Raw genomic sequence first — 25,542 nt, 5'->3', positions numbered from 1 at the left:
TGTGACGTCACCAATTGTTTTGTGGACTCCCATTTTGTATCAATCAATCGTGGATTTTTGGAGCGAGAGGTGACCATATTTGGACGAGAAAGTGGAGCTGTGGAGGAGCTATGGATGGACCTGACCCATAACCTGCACATAGCCTGTTCACAGCAGGAATGTCGCTCTATGGGTTAGGATTAGGGGTCCGCCCTGTGTGAAAGGTACAGCTGTGACATGGGGGAACAGATTTGTTTCATCTTTAACAGCAGCAGAGGTACTAACAGCACAGAATTGACGTCTGTGTAAAAGTAGGGCGGGATGAGTGTGTTGATTTGACGATGTGTTGTGTGTGTGACCCTCCACAGGGAGATTTAAAATACATCTGGCAGTAGTTAGCAGCTAACTAAAAGAAGAACAACAACAACCGGAAATCTTAACAAAATTCAGAGATAATGAGGCCTCGGGTCTCCTTACCCTCTGAGCAGATGACGGGATCAACCGTCATATAACATGGACAACACATATTGTTATTGACCTGTGTTGCAACCCTTTTGCAAAATCTGTGTCAAAAAAGGCTCAAATCTGGAATAAAAAACTTGCAGATAGCCTTTTACTCAATGCAGTCACACCCTTATTTATGTAACTTAAGCCTTAATTGCATTGGAACAGGTGCATATTATAACAATTTGACCTCTGTGCAATTGTAATGAACAGAGAAATTAGTTATGAAGACCAAAACAGTTTTTTGCACCAGGTTGTAAACGTGTTTATTTCTGCTGTAAAATCAGTCATTTTAACATCGGAATCTGTGACTATCTTTTGGAGTCAGCCCCAAGTGGCCAATAGAGGAACTGCGTTTTTTTGGCACTTAAAGCTTTGGCTTCATTTTTTAAGCCTGAGAGGTTGTTGTTGGGTTACGTCTCATTTGTTTAATAACAAATTTGTATAAAACAAATGAAATGGTAAATTGCCATTTTTTTACGCAGTGGTTTTAGCACAAATAAAACAAACAAGATATAACATGTTAATCTAAAAGCTTTGGAGATGTTGGTATGAGGATTTTGTAAGACAAAGCCAGGCTAGCTGTTGCTGTCCTACAGATATAAGAGCGGTATCAAACTCTTTAAAAAAAAAAGAAAGCGCTCCTGTTTTCTAAAATGTCTAAGTATTTCTTAAACTCCCCACATTACAGCTCCTCCATGCTTTGTTGCTTTTACTCCTCAGATCAGCCATCCTTACCAGGCGTGAGCAGGATGACAGAGAGGATGACCAGAGACATAACAGCCAGGATCACCACCATGGCAATCCCTATGCCTTTCCAGTTCCGCGGGGGACCGTCTGAACTCCCCAGGTCCTGATATGAAAAGAAAACACAAACATGGTGATGAATATGAGCACAGCCGAGGACGAGGAGGGCATTAGTGCTGCCTCATTTCTACGCTCTCACAGAAATTTCTCCCCGACAGGCACATCAGTGCACTGAGCCTCGGGGGGGATTGAGACCGGTCGTCAGCATCACGCAGACCTCGCTGAATTACTCTAATTTTCCATGTGAGAACTGCGTAAAATTGTTGCGAGATCAGACTTTAATTGCGGCGGCAATTTTGGTCGCACCATAATTTTTCTTTATCATCGCCTCATTTCACCTGTTACATGACTGATGGCCCAATTACTAAAAAAAAGAGGTGGGATGGGTGAAGTTATGATGAAATGTGCCCGAAATGACTGCTTTTTTTTTTTTATAGGAAAAGCTGTTACCTTTTGCTTTGGTGGATCAGGATTTATTCAACAGCACTGGATGAAGTTGTTAACGAGGCAATAAAAATAAGAAGTAGATGGGACCGTATAACTACACAATAAATTATAGACAAAGCCACAGTTACTCAGAGAGCAAAACTTTCTTCAAGTCCTTGTGCATCCTCTGTATGCGATCAGGGGGAACTGATAGAATGAGTCGGCATCAGTATCAGTAACAATTAAACACAATTGCATGCAGTTTCCAAGCTGCGCTCCACTCCCTCATAATGAGCGGCTGGCACTGCTGGAGCCACGTGGCCGCTGGAGTGTGGGAGAGTTCAATCACAGAGCAGCTATAAAACTCAGCCTTCATTATGGCTGCCCACCCCTTTGGCTTAACCCTCGCACAGCCTCGTCTGTCCTAATCACCTTCGTCTAAGCCTTTAGGGAGGTGGGCAGCGGAAGGAGGGCATCTTGGCTCACCGGTCAACAGATTGCTGCTCCTCCGCGCTCCCTGGCTGACACCAGCTGTCCCAGAGTCTGTTCTGTTGGTCACACCGAGCATTTCCTCTCCAAAGACATGCTCTTCTTTGCAGGGTTTCCACACATTTTCAAGGACAAAATTTCCAAGCTTTCCAAGGACCCATTTTTTTTCTTGCCCCATTTTTTTCACAAATATAAGATTCAACATTTCAGCATCCCACATGAGGTGTTCAAGAACCGCCAGAAATGTGAAAATCCAACAAGATTTTCTGTTTTTACAGTTTCTGGCTGTGATAAATTGTGTCATTTTGGTGAGTTTTAAAGAAAACATGGCTTTTGAAAAATTTAAGAATAAAATGCCCCATTTTCTTTTTAGGATTTTTGCTATTACAAATGGCCAAGGCATTTTAAAGGGAAAAAATGCCCAAAAAAAGAGAGGGAATTTTTTTTTGTTAATGCCATAATGTTTAAGTTTTCTATAAAAATTGTGTGGTTGGTGAGGAAATAATTATAAGACAGCAGTTTAAAGCTGGTTGCCCATCCCCTAAAGATAAAAGGGTTTAAAAAATGATTTGACATGCCTAGTGTGCATGACCCCAGCTACAGAAAATAAATACACTGTTATGAACATTAATGCAATTTAATTTATCACACATTTCTATGTTTTTTCCAAAACTTAAAATGAGTTTAACTAGTTTTATGACTTTTCCAGGCCTTGAAAATGGGATTGTGAAATTCCATGACTTTTCCATTTTTTTCCATCACCGTGGGGGTCTCTATTTCCCTTGACCATCTGACTTAAAGCTGCCAGCACGTATTGAAGTGCTAAAAACTGCACTTACATAACTGGAGTCAAAATGTCTTAAAAACCCATTTCAGAAAAATGAAATATTCTGCAGAAACTGAAGAGTAAAGGTCAATGCAGTTGAACCAGAAGCAGAGAGGTTTCTCAATTTTCTTTACGCCTCCGTGCACAGTTTATTTCGTTAAGATAAAAAATCCTCCATGCACACTCTTTTTTTATGACTTTCAAGAATCCGTTTCAGAGGTTTTCACCCCTTATTATAAGAAAGCAGGTTCACTTTATACCCAAGATGAATGGAAGACACACGCTCTATTTCGACTGGTTGCCAGCGCAGAACTCCTGCCAAGGTCTCATCTTTAATAGATCTCCCTGGCTCGCTGTATCATAGCATGTTCAAATTAAAACCACTACCAGTTGCACCTGCAGGGAAAACCTTTGAGTAATGCTTGAACTCTCAGTGCAGGCCAGAGCTGGGTGATTGATGTCCACCGCTGTGTATCTACTGGCCTCTGTAACGCTCTGTTTTGTCTCCTTCTCCTGCCCTCTCGGCACACAATCTCTCACTGAACCACCATTATCCTTCCATCAGATAAACAAACCTACAGCAGTCTATGAAGGCGTTGGGAGAATACAGTCGATACTGAATCATACTGCATGTTCAGCACTTTCTGTTTGACTGAACTGTTATACATTTGAAAAATCCCAAAATGAATCTCTCCTCTCATTTTCAGCGGCAGTTTTCCAACATTTTAGTCACTCATGCGTTTCACTACAGTAAGTTCAGCGTACAGAAAATGACTTCCACTGTACTAAATTATTTATAACCCTACTTTGAATATTTGGATGTTATTCCCAATATTACTACAGCCTCTTATTCTGTTCGACCTGTGTGATTTTTTTATATTTCACTTTGCTTTGAATAACATCTTGCTGCTGAAGTAAGCAAATTTCTCCACCAATGCTACAAATTAATCTCATGTAAAATTAAGTACATCATGCGTAGTTCTGTTGATGTTGTGTTGTGTTGTGATATGTATTTAAAGAAGTATTTCACAGCTGGAAAATGGCCTTTTCATGAAGCTGGGTTGTCTGTGCAGTAGAGATGCAAATACTTTTGAAATCATGCTGCATGACCAGAGAAAACAGAAAAAAACGGCTGTGGCATTTACTTTTACTCAAGGTATAGAAAACCTACAACTACCAAAATGCATTGTGCCAAACCAGACCAATAAACAGTACAGCTGGTGGGTGACGTAATGCGAGTTTGTCCATTTGGACACGCTAAAACAATATGGCGACCTGACAGGAACAAACTATGCTTCACCACTTGATCACAGTATTTTCATCCTGCATTTTTACAATCCAGAAAACAGTATGACATCCACTTCCTATTCAAAAACTCTTATGCAGCAGCCAAAAAGTGCACTAAAATGTGTTTCTGAAGACATTTTAGCTGAAAATTCTACACTACAGTAACATAATCTTTTATTCATATTTGATCAGCACTGCCTAGTTTTACAGTTTGAAAGAGAGAGCGACAGAGAGAGAGAGCGCTCTCATGATCCATTTCTATACTTTTAGTGTCCACGGTGGCTGAAATACAAAAATGCAGAAGTACATTCTGTAGTTTGGGCCCTAAATCTAGTGAAAATCCGCCTTGTGACGCAATCTGAACTGAGAGATAAGCAGGGAGATCTCTGAACTAGTAAGATGGAGATACGTTTACCAGAGAAAGAGGCAGCTGTCTCTCTCTCTCGCTTTGCTTCTATACTTTTTATGTCCGTGGTGGCGGAAATACAAAAATGCAATATCTGTATTTTAAGCAAGAGCCCTAAAGCCGGCGATAATCTGCTGGATGACGTGATTTGAGCTGAGAGATCTAGGCGCTGGTAAAATGGAGGGATGTTTACCACAGTTCATTTACACGATACTACCCATGTTTTTATGACACAAAGCTGGTGGAAAATTAGTGAAGTATCTATTTAACAAACTGGGTATATGTTACATCCAACTGCAATCCATGAATAATAAGTATCATGGCTGCATATCATAAAAAAATATAATGAATTACATGGTGATTCCAGGATCTCATAGTAAAAAGGGACATTTTAAATTAAATTCCTCCACTTGACTGATTCCATCACACAGTGTTTTCATTTCCAAGTCCTCCGTCTAATTACTGTGTGCAACGTGAGAGCTGAAACATCCTTCTAATGGGATGCACTGCTCCTATCCTTCCCCTGAGCCCAGACATTAGACCATGCTTCCAATTAAGGTCGCATCGCCGTTGCGAAGGACCGGGAGAATCCCATATTCGGGCCAGTGAGGAGTTTTGTCATACTTGCAAATGAGGTACAGATGTGCTGGGAAGAATCCCCAGAGAGTTTCTAAGCTGCTAGTGTCGACCGGTTGCTGATCACAATGCATGAGGGAATCAAAATGCAGCACAAACTGCAGGCGCAGGTGATGAGCTGGGCTGTGTGACAGACAGGGCTAATGTCAGTCAGCACTGGGATGGACAAGCAAATATTTCAGTTTTCTGCTGAGCCAGATCAAAAACAAATCACAAATAAACACTGGCCATGAGTTGGAGTAAAAGCCTTTATGAAGCGTCAGTCAAACACCAAAGGGTGCGAGTATGCAAATCAGAGGTTGTTACGTTTTTTGATAACTCTCCTGATGGAATCCCCTTGAGAGGATTTTTTTTTGGCGAACCGTGCAGAACTGCAACAGAGAAGAGAGAGCTCTTCTGTTTGCCAGCGGAGCTCGGGGATTTTCACTCAACCAAATGAGAGAATCGATAAGGTGTACAGTTGTACAAGGTCCAGAGGGAAACAATTAATAGAGGGAATACAGCCATAAAGGAGACTTTTACGAAGACATCCTCAGTATGAGACCTCTGTGTGGATCATCATGACATGTTCTGACCCTTCTTTCATCATTTAAACCTAAAAATCACACTTATTAAAGTGCACACAAACAGATCCCGAGTTAACTGGCTTCTTTTCCTCACAGCACTGCACACAAAATCAAACAATTCCAACTGTATTGATTGAGTTTGCACACTAAAAAAGCAAGCCACACTTACACACAATTACTCAATCTACACAGTGTGCAACACAACTAGGTTGTGCAGAATCCGGGCGGTGCTAAGAATTCATAAATTAGGCTCCGGAGACCTCCTTAACTCCATCTTCTGTGTCTTTGAGGCAAGGAGAATCCGACAATAAATCACATGCAGAGAAATGAAGGAACCAGTGTAGGCTGTTTGGGGATGCTGGTTCTCAATTTGCATACCTCTAAAGCCCCCTTTAACATCAGGCAAAGATGTTTATTACTTACATGACATTGGCAGACGCATCAATGAAATAAGTGCCACCATAAAAAGGGGGAGATCTATTGGCAGACATATGCAGCCCTCAATATAACCTATATGATGCTTGTTTTAATGATGCATTATAATTGCTCATATGGGAAAGCTGTAGATTAGTAAGTAACCCATGTATTACCTTGTCAATATATCTCACTGCCTCATTTAAAATGAAGGTCATCATTAGAGGAGGCTATAACTTTAGCATGGTTGGAATAAATGGTAACCAGTCTGCTGTAGTAAAGAGATACCACAGCTCAATATTGATTCATATCTAGGGTATCTTTCATGGCATCCAGAGGAATCTCTGTGCTCCATACTCACTGCACCACCATTTCTCCCTTTGTGTTTGTTTAAAAAAAAAAAAAAAAAAAAAGAAACAGTAGGAGGTATAGACACCATATGGGACTAACTGGGTAGATTTTTTGCCCTCGAGGCTCCCGCCAGACAATGCAGCACACAGCCTTTGTGAAATGAAAGACCCGCCGCTTTAGCCTCTAGTGCTGCAAGGCTGCCCCACTGTCTTATTCTTTTCATGCTCCCCCGTCACGCATAAGAAAACGACTGTACAAAAAGGGTCCTGTATGAGGGTGCTTTTCCTCGGCATGTCCAGCCACTCACGGCACTGAGTTCCTGCCTTTAGGAAACAAGCAGCATCAGTGAAACACATGTGGGAGAGCTGCGGGTGACATGATAAAGTGTTACAGTGAAAAATGAGAAACAGTATGTCATTTTTTACCGGGCTGGGACTCTACAGGAATACTCTATCACCAAATAAAAGGCTTATAATAGGTTCACTATATCGAAATTCACTGTGTCACATCATCAGTGTTGAGGATGAATGTTAAATGGCCTTTAAAAAAATAATTAAATCTGTTATTTTCTTCCTTAATTCCAGGGATTAACTGAACCAGAACCAAAGCATTAAGTATCCTACCATGAAATTGTGATGTGAATTTCTCATTTGACGGCACCACAAGTCATTCATGTCGATTCTGCAATGCTCTTTGCTCCTGCTGAATCTAATATTACGACACACAAACGCATGACACAACCCACGTTATCCCATAAATCACCGCATCTTCACACCAAAATGACAATCTATCACCCAGCTTTGCCTCATCAATTGCTTCGTACTGTATAGTACATTGATTTGAGACTGTGGCATGAGGTGTTGCAACATTTCCAGGTAATGGATTGCCTTTAAGCCCCGCAGCCTTTTGTGGCCCTCTCCAGGAGACAATAATAATACTGCAGGATTACCACACAAGATGCTTCATAACTAAGATTTGATCACATGTGAGTCAAGGAGCTAAAGGTGAATGTGTTGCTTAATGTCGCCGTGCTCATACCAATTAGACATCATTAAAGTGCTCCTCTCGTCCCTCAAACACTTTCTCCAGCAGAGCAGCTGCGTGCTAATCATCTCATGATTGAAACTGCCTCCCAAGAAGAACGACAGTTTGATTAGATCTGATAATTAGTTGACTTGGCAAGGTTAAGTTGTAGCACGGAGGAGAAACAGAAGCACCCGTGGGAACATTTCTGGACAGTGACTGATGCGTGACAAAGTTTTACTGGAAGAAGGAAACACCGTATATTAGTTATGCATTAATATTAGTCATGTATTTAACAAGCAAGATGTTTAATCTGAGCATTTATTACCACTAGTTTTTTAACATTAAACCATTCATGACCGGACTTGAAGTTGCACAAGCTGCTCCTGACATGTCTTTTAAATAAGGCACAAAAAGTCACATTAGAGAGGACATGCACGCTGTAATTGAATGGAAAAGCTGCATTAAATAATAATTCACATTGAGTATATTTCACTAAATGCATTATCTATCATCATTAGGGATGATAGTTAATTGTGTGAGCAAAAAAACAGAAGATATTATTCAATGATAATACACAGCAGAGGGATAATCAATCATACAGTGCAGGCTGGAGGTTTTAGCCTCTTTATCACTGTGCACGTCCAGGCTGTGTGCTGGGACAAATTTTTATATCTGAATATTAGAATACAAAAAAAGCATATTGTTAGTGCAGATATGATGCTATAAAAGTCTGCATGGGACAGAAGGATAATAAGAATGAGAGGCACCGGACGTCGAGTTACCACACCATCCTGCACCGCAGTGCACAGAGTCAAAGCAGCCCAGGAGATGGATACTGACGGGAAAGTATGAATGGGCGAATTGCTTTAAGCACTAATCGATAATCATCGTATTGTGGGCACACATGAGGAATTCCCCAACTGCACGTCAGGGGACTCGCAGATTACACACACACACATGCACGCACACACACTCTGAATCTGAAGGAAAACTAAGTAGGGATAAAAGAATTAAAAAACAACACATACCAGCTCAGTGGTCATGTTTTGTTGAGTTGTGGCAATCATTGTTAATCCGCAACAAGCTCTGCTGCCTCTGTAGCTTCAAAACCCGCCGAGCAGCTGCACTGTTGTCTTGCGGAGCTTTTTCTGCATGCTCTGCTTCTTGCAAGTTTGTCCTCGCTGGTCTCTCTCTCTCTCTCTCTCTCTCTCTCTCTCTCTCTGCACGGATGACTCTCGCTCACTCATTCGCCTATTTCCAATCTTCTTAGGCTATTGATTGGCTCAGAAATTAATCATGACAGGAGGTTGGGTGAATTGCGACTTCAGCTGTTTCAGCATTCCTAGAGACAATCAAAATGGAGTAATTAGAAATAAACAAAATTCGCGAGATTGACAGCAAATTTTATCCATAACTACATATATTTCTGTGTTATTACTGAATTCCATTAATATAATAACTATAAATCCATCATTTAGTAGTGTATGCAATAATATAATAATACACTTCATTGTATTATGCAGTAGAAATGCTGCAGTGACTTAATATTTTGCAGTATACATTTCAAAACAATAGACATCCACGGACGTATTTTGAGACAATGGGCCCCTGCCCTGGGCAGAGATACACTAAAGGCCCCACCACCTCTGCTCCGTAGGACAAAAAAAACATTTTTTATTGGTATTTAACATCACATACCATCTCTTACATTGTTTTCAAAAGCTTTGTACTGCATTTATATGTCTAAAATGCCACACTTTAAAAAGAAAATTATGATAGAAACATAAAAGGAACAATGAAAAGTGTAAAACACGTGGGGAGTAATCTTGTCTTTACAATGTCATTATAGGTGTGTAAAAATAAAGTCTGGCCTGTGGGGTGTTATGTGGTCAACCCATCTTCCCCAGCATGGCATTAATAATTCCAAATTTAAATTAACATGCTTTGTGATCTTCTCCATTTTATAAATCTCCATTGTAATGTCCATCCATGTATTTAAGGTTGGGCTCTCCTACGATAGCCATTTCCTTGTAAAGGCCTTTTTACCTCCTACAAGGAATATATTCAATAAGTGTGTGTCTCTTTTCGCCCATTCTTGAAGTATGAGACCAAAAGAAGAGTTTTACCCTCCAGGGGCTGTTGACATCTGAAAATATCTTGTATAGCATTATGTATCTCTTCCCATTTTTTATTTATTTTTTTGATAACAGGGCAATCCCACAGAACATGATAGCGATCTGCATTTAGGTTTCTAAATTTTCTCCAGCAGGCCGGTGAGTTATTGTTACAGTGGGATTTCTTGGATGGTTTAATGAAGAACCCTATCAGACATTTCCAGGTTTGTTAACTGGTACATTTCCATTGATCCAAAACACTTTTTTGACAAGTCACTTAGCTGTAGAGCTGGACTAACAAAATATGGATATATTGGAATAATCAAACAACAGTTCTGATGCTCCTTTAGTGCTATAGATTCAGAAAATTACCTTGTAGCAGCAGAATACTGAAAGCATGAGCTAAACTTCATGAATTGAGCTCACAGCTCCTCTGAAGTCGTTATTTTTCCACTTGCTCACTCCAAGAAATGACGGTTTCTTAGCTAGTTTGTTTTGAAACTTGTAACCGGAAGTCTAATGTTCTCCGAGGCTCTCTTTTTTTCTTGATTCCTGCTTTTTCGTTCTTTATTTGTTCGTTTCATTGATTTTTAGCTAATGAATAGCATTGTATTTTAAAAAATGACATTCAGCATTCGTTATTTATAATACTTATTCCAGTCTGTTCGAGGCTTTTTGTGGTGATACTCTCGTGACGAGCGACCGTTACAATCGTTTATTTTGAAAATGCGTCCTCGGAAGTCATTTTCTCAGCTCTGTCGTGACGTCAGCGCGGTGCTCTTCGCTCATTGGCTAGCGGCGAAATTTGAAATGCAACGCGCTCACCGTGGCTAAGGCTGCGGAAGGATGTAGACAGACACACAACAAGGTGGTCGCTAAAAAAAAAAAGAAAAAGGAAAAAGCAGTCCGTTAAACCACACCGAAAGGGAATTTCTCTCCATTTCTCCAGTGCTGAGAAGGTAAGTAACCGTTGCTAGTTTATATTTTGTAACGTGTGAGACGGAACAGAAGTTAACGTCAGCAGCTGAAGTAACCGTCGTTTTCTTATCAGTTGTGTTAGCTTAATTATAGTGTTAAACGGAATTCCCTGGAGATGCTAAGCCTGCTAGGACAAAAACAAAAAAGCAGATAAATAAACGCGTTAGAAAAAGAATAATAACGTTAAATACTGAAGTGAACGGCGCTAATATTTTTTATGTCTGTTTTTGTTTTTAATCAGCTACGTTACACTGAAAGCAGCCTTATATCATTCCTATCTAACGTTATATTTTAGTTTAGTTTAGATTATTTGCACTTAACATTACAGGGGTATAAAAAAGACAGTAAGAATTTAAAACGTTTGATCATTGTGCAAGAGAGGTCAAAAGTCCAAAATATTCCTTATTATATAGCAATGATCATACACAACAATGAAAAAAATATAACAAAGATGGCATAATTGAACATAATTTCAGGTCGAAGCAGTAATGCAAAATTGATAGAAATGTACAATTGAAGTTTATATCCAAAAGTTGAGATGTATTACTAATGAATCAAAAAACCATAATCCTTGTTATGCTATGAATTTTATATAGTTGGTCTCTTTCAAAGGTCTTCAGGTTATAAACCACCATGGAGACTGCTGTGCTGAGCCTCCAGAGCTTATATGATAAGCTGAGGACACAGGTTGACCTTCTCAACGAGAACATTGAACCGAGTGAGTATTTTATGGTTCTTACTTTTATCTTTACCATCTATCATTTAAGACATGTGCCTTAGGTCCCTGTAAAGATGCCGGGCTGCCACAGTACCATGTCAATCCTCTTTCCCAGATTTCATCCAGATGGCACAAAACTTTGAAGACTGCCGGCGGAAGTGGCTGAGGGCAGAGCAGGAGCTAGGCTCTTGCAAAGAGGTGCTCACAAAAGCAGAGACAGAGAAGGGAGCCTTGGAGGTCAAACTGAAACATGCCCGCAACCAAGTAGATGTGGAGATCCGGCGCAGACAAAAGGCAGAGGCTGACTTCGAGAAGTTGGTATGTTTGATCCTTTTTGTTGATATATGTTAAGTTAGTCTCCTTTGTTTTTCCAACTAATCCCAGCAGATCCTTTAAAAAGTCTTAATCACTCTAAAAATAAGGCCTCAATTAGTCTTCAAATGTCTTGTCTTAATGTCTTAAAATAATTTTGTCATAAGTCTTAAAAGTGCAAAGACATAAAATATATGCTTGTATGAATCTTTTTTTCTGACAAAGCATTGTTAAATCTCAAAATAATAGGTAACTTTAAAAAAAAATGAAAAAATCACAGAATACCACTTGCATTGCTGTCACCCAAGTCATGTTTTATATTAAAGCAATTATTTAGGCAGAAATTCTCCCTAACCTTAAGTTATTGGTGTCAGGTCTTTTCTTTCCCCCCAGTATTGGTTGTAGCGAAATCAGTATTAAGTTTCACCCTGAGTGGCAGTGAAAAAGTCTTAGAAAGTCTTGAATTCCACTTGCTGTAAGCTGTAGGAACCCTGTGCTTGCATTTCTACAATACAGGAGCGTCAAATTCAGTTGATCCGGGACCTCCTGACCAGTGAGGGATCCTCTAACAGCATCCAGCTGAGTGCAGAGCAGCGTTCAGCCCTCGCCTTCCTGAACGCAAACTGCCAGGCAGCAGCAGCCAGCCTGAACACCAGCCGAAGGTAATAAATCTGTTACCTGTTGTGGGCGCAGAATGGTATAATGCAGATTACAGTGCTCCTGGTGATTTACAAGGAACATATAAAATATGTTTGTTGTTCAGGTTGTTTACCTTGTGGGTGGTTTAATTTGCATGTAGGAACATCTGACACTTGAGGCTTAGGTGCAATACAGAATTATATTCAAAAGCTACGTTTAAACTGAGAAACTAATTTTCTCCCAGGCTATACCCGTCTTCATCTATTTATTTCTACATGAATGCACTGTTCAGACACTTTCAATCCACTCTGAACTTGCAAGTGCATTTCCATTTTTAAAGGATAAAATGGCAGCTAAAACACCCTGCTAAAATGTTTTGGGTGGACACAAGTGTACATAAATGGGAAAATGGGAAATACTGCCGACTGGCCTAACACATGTTTTCTGTTGCTCCTGGTAGACTCACGACAATCGACGAGTCTGCCTCCATCTTGTCTGATATCAGCTATGATAAAACTGATGACTCTCTTGTAAGTACCTCCTTTTTCACTCTCATGTTGAGTTCAATTAACATTTTATATAGTAACAAAAGATATCATTTTAATTTAAATCTTATGATCTGTGATAGGACTGGGACTCCTCCACTGTGAGGACAGTGCGACTCAAGAAAAGAGAAAAAAGGGTATGATAAACGCACCAACATTTTTCTCCTAAATTATTTGTTTATGGAAGAATGGCTTCATGTTTTCTGGAGCAACAGAAGTCATGTCTTCTGTTTTGATTTCAGCGCTCCTCAAGAAATCATATTGATGGTCCTCCAGTTGCCTCCAAACGATCTCGATCAACAGGCAGAACTTCAGAAAGGGTAGGGTTTTTATCTCTTTGTTTTAATCACTGGATTATGTGGGGGGGTTTTGCACAACATATATAAAAAAATGAAGTATGGCAACTAAAAATAAATATTGACAGTTTTGGCAAGCAAAAGCAGGCGTTTTGTTGCAAGCCTGTAACCTGTAACTCGAAAAAAAAACATACCTTTGTGCCCTGACGTAGTTTGCTTCTATAGGGTTATTCTAAATTTTTAAATTTGTGACAGGGAAATGAGACCCTTGTGACAAAGACTACAGTGACTGTCCCTGTGAATGGAGGACCTGTGGAGGCAGTTTCTACCATTGAGACTGTGCCTTACTGGACTCGCAGCAGGAGAAAGACCGGTAAGACTTCTTGTTATGATGCAGTGTGTAATGGGTAGTGCTGTTACAATACTTGAATTTCTGTCTTTGATACAAAAACTTGTAAAGATCTTTTTTAATGCCACAGGGAAAATTTGACATTGAGGAAATAAAACCTAATATTTTTTATTAAAAGATAAAAAATAACCAGACCAGATCATGACAAAGACAACTTTTCTTTTCTTGGTTAGTAACAGAGAACAGCAGAATGACTGTAATAGGCATTAACAATAAGAGAACTGCTACCAGTATATCGATACTCTGGAATATTAGTGTTGAGACAGTTTCAAATATTAAGAATCAATATGTATTGATAAAAATATATTTTTGACAGCACTAGCACTAGGCCCCTCTAACTAGATTCCTCAAACACAAGTTTAAAGTGGATTTAGAGTCAAGTGATTAGCTTCTTTCAGCTGACTGTGGTCAAATGTATTGTCATTTTTTGCTGTCTAAGTCATAATGTAAGAATGCTGTTATCACTTCCTGAAATAATTTTGTTTATCCTAAGTGAAATCCTTCTTAAAGCAAGGTTTTATTTTGAAAAGAATGCAAGACTATAAATTTTAAGCCATTTAAAAATAATTGAGAATTCTAGCCTCATCATCCACCATTTCGATCTATTGTAATTCTGTTATAAAGATATGAAGAGGGCCCCCTTGTGATGCAGCCAAAATAAAATCAAAACATAATTTGATTTGAGACTGTGCTCATCAGCCCATTATTTGTAATGTTCTCATTATTTTTTTATGGATATCTTGAGTCTGAATATGCAGCAGCAGTGATTTGACAGTATAACTTTTCAGAAGCTCAGTTCTCATGGCATGTAACTCTTAGGTATTTATTTATCTCCTATTCAGCTGCCATGGAGTGGGACTCTGAATCTGTCAAGTCTGAGGATGTCTTCAAGCAGCCCGGCATCCCCGAGGGAGAGAGAAAAGCAGCGCCTAGCACTCCGCAGAGCCAGGGGGGTGTCCGTCATCACGAGTTTGTCTCCAAAACTGTAAGAGTGGCATTTAATCTGACTAAAAATGCACATTCTAGCACTATTTGGAATTAGGGTGAAGCTACTTTTGCCATGAGTTTGATCAAACGTGGCACTGAAGCTACCTTACTTGTTATCATGTTAGACTTTGGTGCCTGTACATATGTCAGGGTTCCCGCGGATCTATAAAAAGTCTTATAAGGCATTGAATTATCAATAAGGCCTTAACTGGTATTAAAATGTCTTAAATTGATCTGTCATAAGTCTTAATGCTAAAAGAAAAAACATTTCCTTATTCCTTATTATACCTTAACCAACAACACATGTACCACAAATTACAAATTAATCTTTTTTTTTTCCAAGGACAAATGCATACTTTTATAATGATATGGTTTACATTTGTTTCACTTTAGAGGGTTTGTAATTTTTTGGCATTTTAAGTAGCTCTTTTTAACTTGACTAAAAAAAAGCTGTGTTTATGTACTATAAACATTTTGACAAAATTGTTCCTAACCCTAAGTAACTGATGTGGGTTCATAATTTTTTTTCTTAAATGTTCATTATCGTAAAATTAGTTTTAAATTTCAATAACAGGTGCATTAAAAAATCTTAAATGTAACTTGTCTTGAGCTGTAGGAACCCTGATATGTAATGCACTAGTTCATTTTTCAAAACAAAGTTTCGACTGTAGCTGTGGAGCCCTAATCTTTCCTATCCACCCGAATGTTGTTGAATGTCTTTCAAAGGTCATCAAGCCTGAGTCCTGTGTCCCCTGTGGAAAGAGGATCAAGTTTGGCAAGATTTCATTGAAATGCCGTGACTGCAGGGTGGTCTCACACCCCGAGTGCCGCGAGCGTTGCCCTCTGCCGTGCATCCCCAACTTGGGCGCCACACCGGTCAAAATCGGGGAGGTCTGTGAGAAAACTTTTCAGAATGAATTTCTCTGTCGATGTGCAGACACATACACACATTTATTACATTCTGAACTTGTCTCAAAGAGCTGACAGCTTACTGAATTTCTCATTTGTTTCCAGGGTGTGCTTGCAGACTACGTTCCAGACACGTCTCCTATGATTCCTCCCCTGGTAGTCCACTGTGTCAGTGAGATTGAGCAAAGGGGTCTGCATGAGGTGAGCTGTGTTTTCTGTCCTAATAATCTGCAGAAATGTGAAAGATAGTAAAGCCTTACACCCCAGTATTATCTTTGATGTCTTTCCCTAAAGCTGCGACTGAGAGCTGTAACTAAGATTTGACCGTCTGTTCCTGGGAGATTAAATTCGTAATTGGGCTGTGGAAGGGATCCAAATCTGCTGATTGCATTATGGTCATGCTGCTGTTTCTTCTTTCTGTTGTTCATTGTTTTGCTCCTTCCTCACTGTTTGTGTCTTTGGACCAATTTATTTTGTTTATTTTCGACACAACTTGCAGGTATACGTCAACCAAAACCTGCTGTCAATATTGCAAGACATAAATATCAGGGCAGTGAAAGACAGGTTACATTTTTAAAAAAGGAAAACGACAACAACATTGAAGATAGTAACAAAAGAAATACATTCTTTGAACAAATAAAATAAATAAATAATACATCTCTAATGATGTACAGGGGCAAAAGAATCAGCATATATCCAGACTTAAGCGTACATACCAGGAAACAGACGAGTTCAAGAAGCTAATTATGAACCTGCGAAAAATTAGGGTAAGGAGTCAATTTTTCTACCCGACCCCAAGTTGATCGTGACGTTTCAGGACACTACACACATCCTTTCCACAATAGAAGACTTATATGAGAAATATATCAAATTTACTAATGATGAAGAAGCAGATGCCATGTAAAATGAGTAACGGAGATGATGACGGTATAGTTTCATGATGAACTCCTGCCTCACTTTCTAAAGATGGATATACTTTCATTTCTGTGCACCAAGTATGAAGGTAGAGCCAGGAGACAATTAGCTTAACATAAAGACTGGAAACACGGGGAGCCCCTATGCCCAAAATTAAGCCAACCAGCACCACTGAAGCCTGTTTATTAAAACATATCTTTTTGTTTAATTTGTGGACAAACGAAAATTCAAAAACTTGTTGTGGTTTTAAGAAGTAATTCTTGCTGGAAGTAATTCTTGGAGGCCAGTGGCTTGGGCACAGTTACTTTACTTAAAGGGCAGGTCAGATGAAAACTCCCACTCAGTCGCTAGCAAAAAGCGGTGATGTGGGTTACAGCGCTGATGCTGTCCCTCTACCCCCACACACACCATTAGCTGACAGCATGAGCACTGAGAGTGAGGAAAGTGTTAGCTTAGAGGTGGAAGTGGGTGCTATTTTATTATTATTAAACCCTCATTTAACCAGGTGAAGACACATTAAGATTCAGTGTAATATAATACTGCATTTTTACTGTATAAACACATTTATAGCTCCATAGTCAGCATATGACCCACAGTTGATGGTGGTCACTTTGCTCCAAGATGGGAGAAGCAAGGAGAGGTAAAATTGCTGTTTCTTACAATTGAGTGTGGTGGCTGTAGACAGGGGCAGCATCAAAATGCATTTTAACCTCCACAAAAAAGGACCACTTAAAAGATGAGTCTTATCAGTTTAAATGTATGTATTTGTCATATGGACATCATTTTTACTGCTTTACTTGGTCTTCAGAAAGTGCTTTTTGAAGAGAAACTGAAGGCGTTATATCGCCCTCTTCACAGACACCATTGACCAAAACTGTTATTTTTTTAACTCGCAGCACATGGGAGTTGCTGATCAACCTGCTGCCTTGATTGTTTAGTTTGCTTGTTATTTCGTTACTTTAAAACCCAACTAATGAGGCGTCCACAGTAGGGGTGCAAATCTTAAGTTTCATCTCTGATGTTACAGACAGATTGAGATTCTTTGGACAAAGACATGATATTTGTTGCCATCACAGTCTGCTACGAAACAATTTTGTTTTGATTCAATTCAGAGACTTGTGATCGATATATAATATCATTAAATATCCTACATTGTCTTTTTTTGGCTTCTTACTACTGTCTGCTTGGTATAGGCCACTAGCATTGTTTAAATGTTCAGGAAGGAGGTGCACTTGGATGGAAATGGTGACAGACTTGCCATGGAAATTTGACGATCAGGGCATATTTTACAGAAGATTATAAATATCCAGGTTTTCTCTTTGTGTCTTTAATATTGGAGTGGGAATCACTGAATCAATATATCGATCCAGTCTGATGTGATGTTACACCCTAGTCCACAGCAGTACATATGTTCATATGATACTCATAGGTACTCGTCTCATAGGTACTTGAGAAAATTACAGTTTAACACTAAAACGTATATACTTAATTTAATTTTTTTGGATTAGATCACATAAGCAACACTACAGGGAAAATACAGAATGACATAAAAACTCAGTTAGTTCACTGAAAAAATTAAATAGTGTATGGTGAATAATTGTATTTTCTTCACTCTTAGGCTGGACTGTACCGTCTGTCTGGTTCTGATCGCACAGTGAAGGACCTGAAGGAGAAGTTTCTACGCAGCAAAACTGTTCCTGTGCTCAGCAAGGTGGACGATATTAATGCCATCACCGGCCTCCTCAAGGACTTCCTGAGGAACCTGAAGGAGCCTCTTCTCACCTTCCGCCTCAACCGTGCTTTCATGGACGCAGCCGGTACGTGAAAGAGACTGATTCAAAACATGTTAGTGTTGTTGTTAGCTGTTTATGATGTGGAGAGCTCTATAGGTAAAAAAATAATGGTACAGTAAATAAAAACAATTTATAACATGAAATAACTTCAATTTTGTGTTAACTTCTCAATGGATGGTAGAAATTTACCCAACAGACCCATTAAGTTCAGGTTTCATAAGTGCCTCGGTTTTGTTTTTGCAATTTGTTTTTAACAGTGATGGAAACCTCAGGCGTGAAGTTGCCTGGAACAAATAAAGAGATTGATCTCTCCGTTTGTTGGCCTCTTTAGAATTTGTTTGTAACTGGAGTCGGATACATTTGCTTTCAAGTTGTTAATAAATCAACACAACCCCCTCCCCCTTTTCTTAGTCTCTGCTGACTAAATTGTTCTCTCTGTTCCCCCTCAGAGGTTTCAGACGACGACAACAGCATCGCTCTGATGTACCAGACCATCACTGACCTGCCGCAGCCCAACAGAGACACACTGGCTTTCTTAGTCCTTCACCTTCAGAGGTTTGCATCTCTGCTCTAAGTCTAATACTTATTTACCTATTAGAGCTATTCATGTCCCAGTGCAGCTGATTAAAAGGCGTTCACTCTGCTTTGATGCTGTGCATATTCCTGCTACAAACTTAGTGTTGGGATTTGCTGATATTCGCAGAAATCTGTAGTCTCTCTGTAACTGACCTTTTTTGAATTTTGCTGTATCTTCTAAATTTAATTGGGTTGAACTGCTTTAGGCGAAGATGTGCAAAGAATGTAATCAACACCTCCACTATATCTATCTCATTATCTGATCTTAGACACAGCAATTATTCTGTTTATTTGAAGTGAAACACATTTTAAATGGTGTATATTGTATTTCATGAAACATCAAAGAGATTATTGTTATATTATTATTGTGTCTAATGAATCTTACAGAGTTGCTGACAGTTTGGACACTAAGATGGACATCAGGAACTTGGCTCGGGTATTCGGTCCAACTATCGTGGGTCATGCAGTTCCAAACCCTGACCCAATGACAATTCTGCAGGATACCAAACGACAACCCAAGGTAGGCCTAAACAGTTTATCACTTTTATTTTAAGACTGCACAGTATGTCTTTTTTATTATTCTATCTATCTATACTTTTTTATTGGTGTTTCTTGTGTTTAGTTCAAAGCTGAATTTGTTCATTAGGAATGTTTGAAATGATTTTCTTTACATGCTTTTTAATTCAATTTCTTGTATTACAGTATACTAAAAGCAGTAGAAAGGCAGAACTGAGTACACTTTAGTATATGTTTAATAAGCCTGGTCTCACTCCCAGGGTTTTAAAAAAAATGTAGTTTGGGCAGAACAGTTTTCAATTGCAATAATTTTGCTTGATGTTACAATGGGGATATGTTTTGCAAGAACAGAGGGAATTATTTTAATTGGAAAACATATTAAAAACATGGTGTGATTTTTGAGGGGTTCTGCACCAAACAAAGATGTTTTCTTAAGTCTGTAAAATAGGATCCGTAGGCCAGGACGTCTCTGCAGCTCAGTATTTAATCTACAGTAGTATTTTGAGTCACATTTCCTCTTTAACAAATATTGTGCCTTCTGCGAATTTAAAATTTGCAGCAAGCCATATTGGGATATTGATAAAATTTAGATTGTCAAGTGTCTGAGCATTGTTTGTGTCATTATGTATTTATATGTAGAGTGACATATGTAATGTTTTGAATCCTGGACTATTTATGACCTCCCTGATAAAAATGAAATAAAAAAAAATAGATTAATTGTGCAACCCTAGCAGGGGCCGTTGGCAGCAGATATAGACACACAATGCATCCTTTAGCATCTTCATGAGATGCACCAGGCTTTTGACCAACTCCAATGTAAACCCATTCGCATTATTATTAGACCTTCAGAGCAATGGGCAAAGTATAAAGAGTGCAAAGGTCCGTTGAGGGTGGCTGAGACAGGGAGTGATTGGGTCCAACAAGCACAAGACTTTGACCCAGTAGACTAGTGTTTATGTCGTGAGTGAAACTACAAGTCGGAACTGATTTATTTTCTAAAGCCAGTCGTTAGTCGCCTGAGTTGACTGACGTGACTAATCAGTCTTTTACCAACACCGTACCAAGTTGTTTTGTTGCCTAAACTTAACTGCTGACACCTTGTGTCAACGTAAAAGGCTTCCAAAATGTCAAAAGCTGACAAGTAAGGATAAGATCACATTGGTTTATTTATTGCAGGCAGTATCGTCATTGCAATATTCAGCAACATTTTTACATATTTTCCTCATATCACGCAGCTCTTGTATATTGTGTATCATGTTTCTTTAGTGGTTTGTCGCAATAATTCCCCTACACAGAAAACCACAGAAAAACTACAAGTCCCAGGTTTCTGAGGTTAGATTAACCCTTGTTAAGCAGCTGTATTATCAGAGTTACATCAGAAGAGCAGCTGGTGTATCTGTTCACAGTGTAGCCAAACAACCTTGTGTTGTTGTGATAAAGAAGCCAATCAATAACTGGCCCCTTATCCATCAAGGTGTCATGCTGAGCACAGTAAAAGCAGTACGTGACCTTGCTGAGAAGTTTTAGTTTTTGGTGCAGCCTGTCACCAATACTGTGGCTGCTCCTTCTTATTCTTTTAGACTTTGCAATATTTAAAAGTGTCAGAAAAATGCAAAATGACCACGTCTCACACTTGCTTTTGATCTGTCAGCGTTAACCTTGGTGATGAAGACACTGCGTCTCCTGTGACTGCAACAACAAAAGCCACCCTATGTTTTGCCGGTTTAATGCTTTTATTGTGAACTAACTAACTCAATGTAAATAGCGAGGCAGATATTAATGAGATAAAATTAAAAACAATAACGGTGGAATACACACACGCATCATTTCCTGAGAGTCTCTTGTGCGTGTGAAGGCAATTTGAATGCAGTGCAGGAATAAAAGACTCTGCCTCTAACAATAAAAGCTACCATATGGAGGTAATTACAGAATGTAAGTGTACTGAATAGCTTCTGCTGGAAATTGGCAACATTAAATTAAAAAAACTGGGCTTGACTTTGTGAAAATCTTTAGGATTCTAACTTAAACTTTGTCAGTGAATGTTTACCATTAGACAGAGCTCAAGTCTCAACGTCTAGATGAGATGTTAATATTTTTTAAAGGTTTTAAAGCATTGTTCAGCAAAAAGCTAAACAGTGTTCCCACAGTCATGGAAAACCTGGAAAAGTCATGGAAGTTTGCAATCACATTTGCAGCCCTGAAAAAAAATCATGGGGTTAGTTAAAATCATTGAAAGTTTTGAAAAGTCATGGAATTTTGTTGCATGTAATGAAACTGTTACGGTGATCTTGTAACATCATGTTACATAACGGCAAACTAATTCTCTGAAGCTGTCGACGTATCGTAGCATCAATGTGTATCAAAGTTTTGTTTATAAGCACCTACGTTTTTTTATTTTCTCCACTCATTTCGTCACCTCTCTTCATCTCTGCCAGCTAGATGAAATTTTGTTTGTTTGATTTGTTTTTATTTCACACTGTCTGGATTTTATACAATTTTATGTGTGCAAATAAGATTAAGTCACGCTTAAGAAGGCTAACCAGGGTTGACTTGTTGCAGGAAAAAAAATGGATGAAACGTTAGTGACAGTTGGAGAGAGGAATGCTGGGATTTTCAATGGTATGGCTGAATATTTAGCCGATTTCAACAATGTGGAAAATAAAGATAGATAGAAGGAGACTTCTCCTTGAGCAAGACGCACAGTAACTAAAGGATCAGGGAAAGGTGAGATAAAACATTTTATTTCTCTGCAGGGTCTTTTCCATAATGCTGTCAGACTTATAATAACATTCTGATACTGTCAATGTCAAAACAAGCCCTTTGAGTGGTCGTACGCTGGCTGTTTTGCTGCTGTGGCTGCAGCGATCACTTTCAGTACTGGACCAATTTCAGACCAATTACTCACTTAGACACAAAAACATTTTTAAAAAAATAGGTTTTTAGGTTCAAAAATACCAAACTTGTCCTACCTGGCTGATGTAATACAACATACAGAAACCACCAAAGAGCTATTTACTATATAATACAACAATTCAGAACATCATCACAATACCGCTGACTTTTTAGTAATTCCCCTCTGTCTTGCCTGGGGCGTCTACATAATCAGCTCAGCACTGCTGGCTGAGGATGAGGCAACACACTGAAATAACCCTGATCTTTTGCATTCTTGCTAATCTCCCTCTCTCTCTGCTCAGGTTGTGGAGCGCCTGTTGGCTCTGCCCGTGGATTACTGGGGCCAGTTTGTGATGGCGGAAAGTGAGCAGCCGAACTTGAACCATCTTATCATCGAGAACGCAAACTGCTACGCCACCCCCGAGAGAAGTATGAGTTCACTCTGCTTTTTGTGTGTTGTCCAGCAGTGCAGAGTTTGTTTGCTGGTTGATCTTTCATTTTAATGTTTGTACTGTTGCAGTGAGCATACTGGGACCTCTGACGACTCCAGAGCACCAGCTCAATAAAACGCCCTCATCCAGCTCCTTGTCTCAGCGTATGAAGTCCACTCTGACTCCCAGGTGAACACACAAGCACAAGCCCCTCCTGCCCTGTTTTAAAACTGTTTTCTTTTGTGTTCTGCTGAGTCGAATGTTTAAGATACTGCTGATTTAAATTTTAAGAAAGCCATAAAGAACTTCTTTTAAGATTTAAAGAAAAGCTGACTCATTCAAACATCTTTCATAGAAGTTAATCTCCTGTAAAATATCTCATTATCCTCCATTGACTGTTTTATTGACTTAAGACTCCTAATTCCATTAAATGCCATTATGTGCGCTCTTTTGTTGCAGATTTGGAAGCAAGAGCAAATCGGCAGTTGGATTTTCCGGCCAAGGAAAATTCTTTGCATCTCCTCTCCTTAAATAATCCAAAGCAGCTACACTTAACCCTTCATTGACACCACAATAACAACCAAGAAATCTTTTTTTGTATTTATGCATAACATGGTACACCTTTGATAATAGATGTAAACACCGCCATCTTAATCGTTTTAATATTTCACAATAGAAAGAGTTGTATTTTGATGATTTTACATGTTTGTGAAAGGATCCTTTTTTTTAACCAAATAGTAGGTTTTCCTATCTATGCACACTTGTGTGTCTTTAGAGCTGATGCTTTTTCTAAATGTTCTCATTTCACCTCTCAGAGGATACATCACCCAAAAAGTGGCCATTTATTTATCATGTAGTCATGCCGTGTTACCTTGAAATTGTGAAGAAAACCTTTTTTTTTCTTGCATGCCTCCACAGAAATTGGCCACATATTGATTATCTGATTGATTTGGGGACGAGGGTTGGAAATTATCTTATTTGTGGCTGGCAAATTCCAAAATCTACTAGCCACTCAATAAATTACAGATGTTTTTTTTGGCTAGTAAGTGCCGCAAATCTAGCTGCTGCTTGCAGATTTTACCAGCATTTTGCTGATGCTAATTTCCAATCCTGTTGGTGACCATTTTTAACAACAGCAAAACTACATCAAAACATCTGTTAAACTCTCACAACTCGTGCAGTATTATCCAACAGTCATTTATCCAGTCATATGCTCAGTACTTTCCAAGTGTTGCCTGATACCAGACAGAAATGTCAACGTGTTACTCTACATTTCTGTCTTCAATCTAACTGATTTTTCTTAACCAATCACTAGAGACACACATATCCGCTCCAATCTAATGCCAACACATGAAGAGTAATAACAACACCCACATACTTCTTTTGCCCGGATTTAAGAGTGGAGCTGTGTGAATTTAAAAAATCTGCGATGTCAGGCAATATTAAGTAGACATGTAGATTTACAACAGCTTGAAATAACGGAGTCTATCTTGTCTGTAGTAGTTGCCGTCATTATTACTCCTCATTGATTTGAGCGCGTCACTGGCTAATCCAGTCCCATTGTGGTGCTTATTGGTTGTTTTTATTTTAACTGACTGTTTCATGTCACAATGCCAGACGAATACGTCAACTCAAACTCTGTGGACTCGGTAGATTCAAAGGTCTGCACTCAAACATGCATTTTCACCGAAACTTGAAACTGAACTTATCTTCAAGACAGACTCCACTACTGAGGTTTGTTTTTCTTTTTTGTGCCCAAATGCATGTGTTTGGGAAGCACTGAGAGTACGACTGGATAAATGAGACTTGGATTATACTGCACTAGTTGTTTGAGAGTTTGTAGGAGGTTGTTTTGACAAAGTTTGGCTGTTGTTGAATGTGCACCCCAATCAATAAATCAATATGTTCCCCTTTTTTACATGGAAAACCAAAGTTTTATTCTTGAATTCAAGGTAACACGGCCATGACTAACTGATTTACACATGTTCATTTTGTGGATGAAATATTCACTTAACACGCAAGACTGTACTGTATATTTCTGCCTTTTTGAAAATTGTGTGCATAGGTGAAAATGTGCGGTTTTATTGTGACCTGCTTCTAAATTCAGTAATTTGACAGTTTTTCAACTCATGTGTCACTCAGAAGTTGAAGAACTGATTCTTAGGCATTTCATTGTAGGATGTAATTGAATGTGTGACTGCTCGTAACATTAGCTTTTGAGGGGTTTTTTTTTATGTTTTCATTTCTATCAAGTTTTGATTGTCATCCTCCATCCTCCATGTTTACAATCGTGCACGCCCTTTCCTTTTCTTACTGTTGCTATAAACAGTCGTGAAGTCCTTGAGGCAGATCTTCTCTGTCAACATCTGCCAGCTCGATTGGGTGTGATGTTTGTAATTGGCATTAGTCTCTTAAAAATGGGGACACATTTTGAATATCTTTACTGCCAGTGTTTTGCTCTGCCAGTGTTGATCAGGAGCACTGTTCACTGGTTTATGTCACAGGCTGTGAGCTCAGTCCAATCAGATTGCTCCTCCAAATGTTTATTGCTCTGTGTAATGTTTGTACTGTGGGAGGCTGCTTGTAAGCAATCCCATGCAAAAGGCAATTACTTTGTAGGATTAGCCAGTTGAGTTGCCATGGCATTATTTGATTAAGTCTAAGCACAAATTTTGTACACAAGTACACACTCTAAAATCCATGTAACTTATAAAATACATTTCTAACCTTTACCCAAAAAAATGTCACGTGTCCTTTCTGTTGAATGCTTAATCTGTTTCCTAGCCTGAGTATTT

At 39.0% G+C, this 25,542-nt stretch overlaps 2 protein-coding genes across 2 annotated transcripts in view; one reads left to right on the top strand and one right to left on the bottom strand.

The window, feature by feature from the left end:
- Positions 1-10,312, bottom strand: part of LOC121947204 (inactive dipeptidyl peptidase 10) — a 35,486-nt gene extending 25,174 nt beyond the window's left edge. The window contains exons 1-3 of the mRNA XM_042492141.2: positions 10,204-10,312; positions 8,746-9,059; positions 1,222-1,336 (exon numbers count right to left, since the gene is read on the bottom strand). Coding sequence (XP_042348075.1) covers positions 1,222-1,336; positions 8,746-8,784 — 154 coding nt within the window. The 5' untranslated portion in view covers positions 8,785-9,059; positions 10,204-10,312. The remainder of the gene's footprint in view (positions 1-1,221; positions 1,337-8,745; positions 9,060-10,203) is intronic.
- A 329-nt stretch (positions 10,313-10,641) lies between these two features.
- On the top strand, positions 10,642-24,073 carry racgap1 (Rac GTPase activating protein 1). Its single transcript, XM_088081858.1, has 17 exons — positions 10,642-10,790; positions 11,406-11,527; positions 11,643-11,845; positions 12,356-12,501; positions 12,939-13,008; positions 13,107-13,160; positions 13,266-13,343; positions 13,575-13,692; positions 14,571-14,713; positions 15,442-15,606; positions 15,730-15,825; positions 18,158-18,356; positions 18,782-18,887; positions 19,296-19,428; positions 22,619-22,745; positions 22,837-22,936; positions 23,207-24,073. Exons 2-17 carry the CDS (start codon positions 11,443-11,445, stop codon positions 23,280-23,282), a joined length of 1,899 nt encoding a protein of 632 aa, XP_087937984.1. The 5' UTR covers positions 10,642-10,790; positions 11,406-11,442; the 3' UTR covers positions 23,283-24,073.
- Positions 24,074-25,542: the final 1,469 nt, after the last annotated feature.

Source organism: Plectropomus leopardus, chromosome 9, assembly GCF_026936395.1.
Source record: "Plectropomus leopardus strain MGB_pleo_1.0 chromosome 9, ASM2693639v1, whole genome shotgun sequence".
NCBI lineage: Eukaryota > Metazoa > Chordata > Actinopteri > Perciformes > Serranidae > Plectropomus > Plectropomus leopardus.
This window is presented reverse-complemented; position numbering and strand designations above follow the sequence as displayed.

Excerpts from the sequence above, each read along its gene's own strand:
- racgap1 (XM_088081858.1), top strand. The coding sequence starts at position 11,443 with ATGGAGACTGCTGTGCTGAGCCTCCAGAGCTTATATGATAAGCTGAGG. Across the intron at positions 13,693-14,570 it reads TCGCAGCAGGAGAAAGACCG|CTGCCATGGAGTGGGACTCT; the intron begins GTAAGACTTCTT and ends TCTCCTATTCAG. Across the intron at positions 18,888-19,295 it reads TTAGTCCTTCACCTTCAGAG|AGTTGCTGACAGTTTGGACA; the intron begins GTTTGCATCTCT and ends TGAATCTTACAG.